This window comes from Akebia trifoliata, chromosome 14 (assembly GCF_017979445.1).
Source record: "Akebia trifoliata isolate Shusen 1 chromosome 14, ASM1797944v1, whole genome shotgun sequence".
In the NCBI taxonomy this organism is placed as follows: Eukaryota; Viridiplantae; Streptophyta; class Magnoliopsida; order Ranunculales; family Lardizabalaceae; genus Akebia; species Akebia trifoliata.
This window is the reverse complement of record NC_141388.1, coordinates 12,300,087-12,311,301: the sequence shown is the minus strand read 5'-3', so window position 1 is coordinate 12,311,301 and position 11,215 is coordinate 12,300,087. Positions and strand designations below refer to the sequence as shown.

At 32.9% G+C, this 11,215-nt stretch overlaps 1 protein-coding gene across 3 annotated transcripts; it reads right to left on the bottom strand.

Moving 5' to 3' along the window:
• Window positions 1–4,559: 4,559 nt before the first annotated feature.
• On the bottom strand, window positions 4,560–9,000 carry HCC1 (electron transport SCO1/SenC family protein). 3 transcript variants are annotated; one of them, XM_086423831.1, is made up of 7 exons: window positions 8,847–9,000; window positions 7,426–7,818; window positions 7,213–7,303; window positions 6,783–6,995; window positions 5,592–5,681; window positions 5,356–5,488; window positions 4,560–4,874 (listed from the first exon to the last, which is right to left on the bottom strand). In XM_086423831.1, exons 2-7 carry the CDS (start codon window positions 7,774–7,776, stop codon window positions 4,766–4,768), a joined length of 987 nt encoding a protein of 328 aa, XP_086279957.1. In that variant the 5' UTR covers window positions 7,777–7,818; window positions 8,847–9,000; the 3' UTR covers window positions 4,560–4,765. The 3 variants fall into 3 exon arrangements, with proteins under 3 accessions (XP_086279957.1, XP_086279958.1, XP_086279960.1); XM_086423832.1 differs by having other exon boundaries at window positions 7,426–7,930; window positions 8,847–8,990; XM_086423834.1 differs by having other exon boundaries at window positions 7,426–7,797; window positions 8,847–8,988.
• Window positions 9,001–11,215: the final 2,215 nt, after the last annotated feature.

Genomic DNA, 11,215 nt, shown 5'->3' with positions numbered 1-11,215 from the left:
TAAACTTTTGGGGAAATTACTTAAAGGATCCCAAGGGAGGCATTTCTTTTTAATTAGTCCCTAAGTTTTAGGATTTCTCTTAATAGTCCATTTAGTAAAACTTTTATTTCTAATCATTACAGAACTCCGCTTCACACATTTCTCACGATTGAAATGTCGAAAGGGCCTTAACCATTCAAATTCACCATTTTCGTCCAAACAAATTGGATTCTGACATTTTAGATGAGTTTAGGAGATTCCATTCCAATGAAAAGGATTTAAGAAGGAAGAAGTCATTTTCAAGCATTTTGAAGATGTATGTAAAATTGATGATCATGCCCTATTTTTTGTATTCTGACTCAATTTTTTTGTTAGATGAAAATCAATCAAGGATGGTTCTTTTGGTTTGAAATCATCTACACAAGTCATTATGTCAAGTTTTTAGTCGATCTTTCCAGGTATTTTAATCAGAAAAACTAGAAAAATGAAAATGGGTGGGTTTTGCAAATGTCGACCTCACCACTTTTTATTGTGGAGTTCAACATTTTATTGTCGAGTCCGACGTATATATATATATTTAAAATTGTCGAACTCAACAATAACAAGTTGTGAGCTCGACAATAAAAAAGTGGTGAGCTTGACACAATAATTTTTTTTTTTTTTAATCTTGACTTGGTTTATTTATTTTTTATTTTAAATCATCGAAATAGATCAAAAAATATATTTAAATGTTCAAAATTAGAAGTATATCATTTTCATTTGTCATTCTCGATAAAAAAATTGTCGAAAATGATTGGAATCGCAGTTGAAAAATTAAAGTATGTGAAGATGAAAAAAATAGTAGTTTAAGTATTTCAAAAATATTATAACCTGAGATGAGGTTGAGGCACCATTAAGAAAAGAAAGTTTTCAAGCAGCTGTCCAAAACTCAGAGACTAATTAGAAAGAAATCCCTCCACCAGACTCTTTTAAGTAATTTTTCCTTTTTTTTTTTGTTAGAATAGCTTGTATCAATAGAACAATGCTCAGGGACTAATTAGAAAGAAATCCCTCTGTCGAACTCCTTTGAGTAATTTTCCCTAACTTTGTTGAATAGCTTACATCACAAGAACAGTGATCTCAACTTTGGCTCCATCAAAAAAATTGCATGTATCTCTGTTTTGCAAGTTCTCTTATGGTGTGAAAACAAATTTATTCATACATAAACAATTACAACCATCCAAACAAACAAATGGCGGTTCAGCCATGACTCATGAGCTCAACACCACCATTTACAAGAACAGAGGTAATTAAACAAAATCTCAATGCAAATGTCTGGTAATGTAACTCTCCAAAATTCTAACACGCATCTCCAGATTAAGTTTTAAAATCTCAAGGTTTGAGATATTACTCATATAGTTATAAATACATAAAATTCAACAATTTCAAACAATGATGCCATGTATTGTAGTAGAAGCATAGTTAAATACAATACATAATCATGTATGTTAAAAAAATACTAACTTGCTTTCTCAACATAAACTGACCTACTCTATCTATTAGTGCTCACAACACACAAACACACTGATCCTAAAACTGCAACAATTCTAAAATTGATCATCGATCACTGGAACTTCCTGAAACTGAGATGATTCGTAGGGTAAGCGACATGGGAGTTGCTCAGTAGGAAACGTATATTTCTAAATCATAGTCCAATATGCAGATCAATCGCACTAAAAACAGTTTTAAAAATATGTAGATTTTATTTTAATAATATCAACTATGAAAATAATCAACTTAACATACTGAAATAACTACGTTTAAATAATTTAACTAAAATATTATAAATATAAACATTTGTAAATCATCTAGGCATCACTATAATATACAATCGATGATAGTGTGTTAAAATAGAGGTTGAGGATTACGACTGATGTGAACATCTCAATCAAAATACGTATATGCTTCAACACTTCACCAGTGTAGAATCCCACCATTAGTTCTTGATTTTGTGGTTAGTAAGACAAACCAATAGGAGGTAGTTGTTTATCTGATTTAGGTTTGACTATTTGACAATTACAATACTGAAACATGCCTCTATAACGTGGGTCAAATCTGTTCGATTAATCTAGACTGCTTATGATTATTGGCTAGCCAACTTGATTATATCCATCGGGCGTGTGTGCGAACCTCAAGTAACTTTAGTTTTGTACAAATACTATATTTACATTTTGTTCTCTATTAAAGATAAAAATGAATTTATTGAATTCTTGGTGTGATGTTGCATTCGTATGCATCCCATACTACATAAGAAATCAAATATCTCAATAGTTACTCTAGAATTACGTGTCGCTCCGGAAATGATGCTACAAATTATTTTTTTTATGTATTCACAATCCCTTTAATAGATCACTAAACTAATATACAAGTAAAACTTTTCTCTTTTTTAAAATATGATACTCTTCTCATTTTCAAAATATAAATCAAACTAAAAAGTAACTCTCAATATGAATATTCAATCTTTCTATAAAATACCATCTTGTCACAACATTCATCCTTGCAACCACGTAAGCTAAAACTATGAAAAGAAATTACATGTCGTGATCACACGAGTTAAATCTAGAAAAATAAATCATACTTCGCAATCATGTAAGCTATATCATGAAAAATAAATCACACTTCAAGATCATGCCAGCTATATCTATTGTACCTCGGGTATTTATACACTATACACATCAACAAACTGAGAATCAAGTTTTTAGTATAACCTACAATGTTACTTTAACACATTCAACTAGCATGTATCTTGAAAAATCATTTTTTTTTCCACCAACCTAAACCTTGAAATTTCTTTTACAAAATTAATAAAATTATTTTAAAAATCCAATTTTTCATAAAACAATTCTCCAACTTAGTTAATTGAAATCGTAGTAAAACTTGTTTTAATTTTCAATATTCTTCATTCTTTCAAAAATCTTTTTTTTTTCCAATAACAATTTTAAAGAACAACTAATCCCGAGGAATTGGTTCAATGGCAATTTCAGACTGATAAGAGGTTAACGCTTGTAGGTCGTGAGTTCGATACCCGTCTAAGCATTAATTCCTCAGGTACCACGTGCGAGGGCACACCCTCATTTACCTGGTGCATGTGATGAGTGGGCATTGCACGTGCCTTGAGACTAGTCCTTGGACAAGTCCATGGTTTATAGACTGGGCAAAGCCAAGATATGGGCCCGGTCCACTATCTATAGGAATATCCGGTTATAAAAAAAAAAAAAATCAAAATTAAAGAACAACTTTTAAAATTAAAACTTTTTGCTGCTTGTCGATGTCAACAAACAAAATCTCATATAACATAAATACAATATTGATATATCCAAATTCTAAACTAACATGTATGAATATTTGTTAAAATACATACACTGGGCATAAATTTTGAAATAATCATTACATTGAAAAATAAAATTAAAAGAAATCTATAACTACAATTTAGAAATTGAAAGTTCCCTACTTTTAATTTGATTCTTATTTTTTGAACTCGACGTCCTGAATCTTTATTCAACTAGCTTGACTTTTGATTCACTTTTTAACGAGATCAAAACCTAAATCAAATGCCAATAAACAAACAAGTTTTAGATTTGACTTCTACTAGATTTAACAAGATTTGACTTCTACTAGATTTCTCTTTATATTCATATATTCTTCTAAAATATATTTTTGAATCAACTAACTTAAACCATCAAATGAAGTTCATGCACAACCATGTTTCTCGATAGTTTTAAACCTATTAACAATACCTAATTAACTTGAAAACTCTCCCATCACAACTTTGATTAATAATCTTCAACTTTCATAAAATCTAATCTTCGAGATACATAATGAGATTTTCAAGGAGTTATAGGAAAACTTTTGTAAATTGGGCAGCTGCACCCATCCCCTAGTTTTTACATCCTCAAATCACTCAAGGTAGATTGACAAGTACTCACATTTTTCAAAACATTGTGTTGGACATCTTAGCCTCACTACTTTTGTTCTAAGAGTTTTTCGGGGCATCTTCGTTTAAGGATTTTGTTGTAAGATGGAAGAGAGTTTGTAATCTAGTTGTGGAGTAGTTTCTTATATATGGGGTTTCTTCTTTTGATAGGCCTCTTTTTTTCCACCTTTGGTGTGTGTGTGTGTGTGTGGTGGGTGGGGGGGTGGGGGGGGGGGGGGGGGGGGGGGGGCACATTCTGTATCCCAACCTGGCACATTCTGTATCCCAACCTATCTTGCTTTCTTTCGGATTGGTATCCCAACCTATCTTGCTTTCTTTCGGATTGGTTACCAAATTTTACAAAGCACGCAAGAAAAAAAAGAAAAAAAGCAAAACTACCAGAACGGAAGCCTTTATTCATTATGAACTCAGGCATTCAACTATTTTCTGCTTCTCTAAATGAATTTCTCAATGCCCAAAAACTCAAAATTGGCATCATCTCATAACTTCATTTCAAGAGCATTGTCATGTTTCTAAATATCTCCAGATTGGAACTTAATCAAGAAACAATTTCCTACAATAATGCAATGAGTAATATAAATTGAATGAATGTGATACAAACACAACATTTTTCTGGAAATATTTTATATCTTATTATATTCCTCAAATTATGTAGAACAGTTGCCTGTTCTCATCAATCTCGTTGTATAATCCAATAAAAATCAAACAAAAACTTCTAAAATGATCACTAAACTGAAAACACCCGGGGCTATGGATGCTAACCCAATTCTAGGTACAAAAATGGTAATGGTGAAGAAGCACATAGTTATAATGTTACTTTTTGTACTGTTTTATCTCTTTGATGACACCTTCAGTAAGTGAATCCACATCATTGTTCTTTCCGAAGAACTTTACGAACACCATCTCAGGACTCATCAAGTACCTGAAAAATCAGAGACACTGTCAGGTTGCAGTTTGATAAGGAAAACTTCCATTCAGGGTTAAAAATGATTATGTTTTGAGGAAAATATTTAAAAAAATTACAATATTTACTTCACAGTCAGAAAAAGTAATAAATCATGCTCATAAAGGTTACTGTAATTTGATCAGGAAATGCCCAGTCATCTGGAATGCAAAACAATTATGGTGAAAAAACATGTGTGAGTAGTTTTGCAAAGGTCATTTAAAAGGAAACTCAGATCATCGATTGAAGCTCTGATGGTGTGTTTGGTTACAAACAATGAGAGAGCAATTACACAGATGAGAGTGAATTAAAGATGGACAAGGAATGAGAGAAAAAGAAGAAGATTAAATTGGTAGAAAAAAAGATAAAAACATTAAAGATGGAGAGGGAATGAGAAAAACAAAATATTAAATTGGTAGAAGTTCCAAGCCAAATAATAAATAAAAAGGCAATAACATACATGACAATGGAATGATCGACAAGGTAATCCGAGCCTTCCTCTTCTGTCTTCATATAATAAACTCGATAAGCACGGGCAACTTTCTTTATCTCATCTGTGGTACCAGTCAACCCGATTAAATTTGGATGAAATTCTGCGACAAACAACAAAACTTTAGCGACCTGACCTTTTGTTATCACACCAAGTGGATTGTGCAGTACCATGAAACCTACTAGTAAAAAAATTGAGTGAGGTACCTTTGATATATTCATGAACTTGTTCAACAGTATCTCTCTCAGGATCAACTGAGATGAAAATAGGTACAACTTCGAGCCCGGCCTTTTCCTCTGCAAGCGCAAGGAGAAAACAACATACTCAGAATTTGGTCATTTGCATGAAAAGTGATAGAATTCTGGTTGTGACATCTCCATTATTCTTTCATATGTGACTACGGGACTAGTTATGACAAGAGAGGAAGAATTGCATTGCGGTTGTGCTATACTTCAGAAAACAAGTACCATAGCAAAGGTTGGTTAATCACTTTCCAAATCACTCAACTGGAATCATGGTTAAGAGGGATTGTTCTAGTCTAGAAAGAAACTACCAATAAATTTGTCCCATTAGTAATTGTACACCAAATGTCAATCAGAACTCCATCCATCAAAGTCAGTTTTTTCAACTTAGCAAAATTTCTCAAAATAATCAGAAAAGGCCTGATAAGATTAATCCTTGATGTTTTACCTATTTATGGCTAAGCTGGACTTGAACCCACGACCTCAAAGTTGCTTTTCAATGTGTCAAACCAACTGCGCTATGGGTCTAAGCCCTAGGTATTGTTATTATATTATAATGCAACCTTAATGTAATGACAACTCTGTCCCTAGGCTTGAGAACTCTCTCAAGTACTCTCCTAATATTCAAGTAACAAGAAACCCTCCATTTTCCTAGAATTTGCGGTATGGGGCACCATGTTGTACCCACATGTCATACACATTTTCTCAAACAAATATTAGTTTAATCAGATATTTAGTTTTCAGCTATTATTTATGCATTGGTATTATGATATTAATGCATTATTTTTTACCTATATTATTTCTACATTAATATTTAATATGAAAAATACATTTATTGCATATTGGACTAAACCCTACGGTAGTTCCGGCATATTTAGTTTGTGGGGTCAATGTGTTTGACATATTGTGCTAGCGTTCGACACGAACATGCTTTTATGTCTGTGTCCAAGTCTGTGTTCAATGTTTAGTATCAAACTTCTACACAAATTAACAAGGTCATTATGCATAAGCACTGTATGGCTCCAGCAGATGACTATAGTAAAAATGAATACTTTAACAAAATTCTTGAACTGCATTGATGTTTGGTGGGTGCCTATTTTCTAAATCTTGGATAATTCTAGAGTTCCCGCAAACATGAAATTGTAAACAACTCACTTATCTTGTCAATTGCAGCAGCCAACTTCAGTAATTCATCGGGACAAATATCAGGGCAATGGGTGAAGCCGAAATATATCAAACTCCATTTCCCCCAAAAGTCCTTCTCAGTAACGGGTTTTCCATCATGATTAAGAAGGTTAAATGGGCCACCGATTGCTGCTTTTCCCACCGATGGTCCCTGTTTCACTGCTGTTGAGGCATTATTTATTTCTGCATCATGAAATGTCCAATAAGTTCATGTAAACCAAATTAATTTATAACAATAACAAACTCTATCGACGTTGAGAAATAGACATGTAACTGTAGTTCTAGCTACCCAACTGCAAATATCAAATATAAACAGCTATTGAAGAAGAATTAATTACATTTACAAGATCTCTCTTCCCTCTATCATGTTTATCTAAACCTACTCACCACAGTAATCTACCTTCGATGTGTCGTTTCTTCTCCTTGTCATAATAATAAATCAATCCTGCTCCAGTTGTGATCAGCAAGAGAAAGCTCAACCATGAAACAGGCTGCAAAAGAACAAATTGGTTGGGTCAAATTTAATTAAATTGGTTAAACACTAGTCGTTCTAACTTCTCATTTGATAAATGAGTAATTTAAACAAGAGTTTGCTAATAAGGAAAATTATTACCCCTCCTCGGACAGACTTTCCGGCATTACTGGACGAATGTGTTTCATCTCTGGAATTTTCACCTCCTTCGGAATTAGCCTCAATGGGTTTCTTTGATTCTGGGTTAGCTGGAGTGACAGTACTGCTGCATAGATATCGATGGGAGAAATTTGAAGGGTGGGTGACTGTGACATAACCTATTAGAGGAAAGGTTGGGTTGAGTCTAGATTGGAGAATGTCAGGGACCCCATGGAAGAGTTGAATGGACGGTAGTGATGGTGGTATCATTGGAATCAAATGGTGATGAATGTAAGAACAGAGATTGCGATGGATGTACCGGAGATATGTGTTTCGCGAGATGACGGATGCCATGGCTACTGCTCTGCTGCTAACCTGCTCCAAAACCACTTCTCTCTGGGATCACGAGAAGGAGACACACCTTAAAACCTTATAAAACAAGTCTACACTATGTGTGGTATGCATATCTTAAGTTGCCTCTGACTGACTATCACGTTCAACTCCTAGGCTGACTCAATCAATTTGGAGGATCAAAAAATTTGTTAGGGTCCAATACGGGTATAATTCGTAATTAGACAATAAAAAATTTAGTAAAAATGGAGAAGGTGTAGGAGAGTAATTAAAATACAACATGGATTAAACTATACATACAATTAGTAGAACGCATCCACGGAAATGAATAATGAAAATGTAAATCAATGCAAGAGAATACTAGAAATTTCAATAAATCTTACGGGTTTCTGTTGTCGACCCAACAATATTGATTGAAGGCCTTGTTTGCTTCAATAAAGTTTCATTAGTACTTGTTGTTGATGTAGAGAAATGAGAGCGTTCAAAGTGGAAGAAAGAGATACAACAATACCCATCACAGTATTAAAATACAACAATTTTCTAACTATTCATCAAAATTTGAGAAAAAGAAGAAAATGGCAAAGAAGTTTGAATTCTCACAGGCAACCATACACTTGGTTTACAGCATTCCGAAACAAACAGCTGAGAATAATTCTCTTAGAGTTTGATAAACTCTTTCATAATCAATTATTTCAGAAGACACATGGTTTAAACCCAGATCACAAAACCAACCAAAAAAGACCGCATTAAACAGAACTTCAACATTAACCCTTAAGATGATTCATATCTCAGCACTACAAAATATAAAAAACTTCTTGCAATCAAAGCGAGATTGGTGAGCGAGGATGAAACCCTAGGTTTTTATCAAGCGTAAAAACCACAGAAACGTAGAGAAACTCTCTGAGCTTATGAACCCAAGAAACAATGAAAAAATCTATAAAATGAGCATTAAAAATATTGAAACCCTAGGTTTTTCTAATGCAAAAAAATAAAAATAAATAAATAATGAAAATTTCGAAACGAAAAAAGATAAATACAAAGAGATAGAGAGGAGAGATTCAGATCAAAATTACCTCGAATACAGAAAAATAGAAAGCTTCAGATATTAAATCTGAAACTTCCTCTCTGAGAAACCTCTGATGATCGAGATAGATTGGTTGGTAACATGTTTTGGGTTTCAAAAATGGCGGATTGGAGAGCTGAAGGAGACAGCGACTGAGACTCAACTCTCAGATCTTTGTTTTAAAACGAGAATGTCTATTGGCACACCAAATTTTACTTCATACAAATTAGATAATTTACCTATTGCACATTAAATTATACCAGAGACACACCAGAATATTCTTCTAAAATTCTTAGAAAGAAAAAAAAAAAAAAAAAATCTAATCTCCATTTCGTGTGATGAATATGATGAAATTCCAAGTCCATTACACTGTTCATTTTAATTTATATAACATGTTTTTCAAGTAAATCTGTTACTTTTATAATAAAAAAATTCATTGATGAAACACCAACATTTTTTCCATATCAATGATCTTGTTGGTAATTTATCAGTGAATTCGTTAATTATAAAAATGACAAATTCATTCGAAAAACATATTTTGGGAATTAAAATATAATTGGAATTTTGACATAAGTTGTGCAAGTTTAGGGAAACAATTCAAAAACTAAAACAAAATTTTATTGAAGGAGCATAAAAAAACGGGGGAGGTAACACATTCGAGAAAAAAAGACGAAAATAATTTGATTTCAAAAATTCTATAGCAAATCCTAAACTTGAATTTTTTTTCTTTCTTTTTCGATAAAAAGAACCTCATCTCTTTTTCTCTTTCCTTGAAGAGAGCATTTGAATAAATGAGTTTTTTTTTTTCCTGCATCAATGAAATTCTCTAAAAGACTCATCAATTTCTCTCTTTGAAAAAGAATATTTGGAGGAGAAGAAATAAGTGCACTGTTTCTCTAAGGACGTGTTTGAATTGAAAAAAATGGAGAGAAGAGAAAATAAATAAGTTTCTCTCTATTTCTCTTTTTGGATTGTTTAGTGACGGAGAGAAGAAAAAAGAAGAGAATAATGGTGAGTTTTCTTTCTCTCCAAAAGTAGAAAGATTTGGAGAGAAACCGTTCTAAAATATTTTATAATTCCAACTCTACCCATAGATCTCTTTTAAGATATTTTAAAATTTCAAAGTTATCCAATTTCTCTCTTGTCTATCCAAATATGACGGAGAGAAACTGAATTTCTCTTCTTTCCACCTAAACAAAGTGTAAGAGAGAATTTGAAAAAGGGATGACTGAGCGAGTCCAGTGATTTTTTAAGGGGCCATTTGGTAATCATTTTCATTAGAATTGATGCTACTTCTAGAAATAATTTTGCCAAAAATCATTCTAAAAGAACAAAGTTTACCAAAAAGTTGATGAATTAACTTTAATTTGTTTTTATTTTTTTGTATGAAAAAAAAAGGATCAATACTCTTAAAATATTGCAAAGTTAATTTCAAAACATGAATGTAAATAAAAAATTCAACAGTGGCCTACACTAATCATGGAGATTCAAATGTGCATTTCATCAAATAGTTGGTCAGATGTTAGGAAAGATTATTTCTTCCAATCCCGAGGGTTTGCTCAATGGCAATTTCCAACCAATGAACGGTTAATGCCGATAGGCTGTGAGTTCGATACCCAATATAAACATTAATTCCTTAGGGACCACTTGTGAGAGCACACCCTCACTTATTTGGTGCTTGTGATGTTCAGGCGTTGCACGTGTGCTAGGATTAATCCTTGGACAAGACCATGGTCTATGGACTAGGGATAGCCCAAATAAGAACCCTATCCCCTGTATATAAGGATACACAATTACCATTAAAAAACAAAAAGATAATATTCTTCTCATCTTGAAATACCCATTTGTTGTAGTGTAGCATTCTTATTGTACTATTATTTTATACATAATGTTGAAGTTGAATCCGACTTTGAAGTGGGCAGTCCACGTCAAAATTTTGATAGAACCCTCTCGGCAACATGACACATGACTTTTTGTTTTTATTTCACACCCCAACTTTTTCATCAATATTTAGGATGCTTCCTTGGATATGACATATGTAATCCAAAGAAGAGGGTTCTACGAAAATTTTCAAATGGGTTGGCCACTTTAAAGTTTTTTTTTTTTTTTTACGTGGATGCTATTAAGAAACTCTTGGAAACGATGACCACTAAAACAAGATAGACCCCCCTCCCCAATAAACAAAGAGTTTGTGATTTAATCTTACCACAAGCCTTATGGACAACTTTTATCTTTTTTCACTAGGCATGGGCAGGCTCTACTTCGAACTATAACCGATTCAACCAATACACTTTTTGGACTTGTTTCAACTTTAGGGGATTATTATTAAATAGTATTGGATTTGAGGTTTGTCTTGTATAAGACTTCCATTCTTATTAT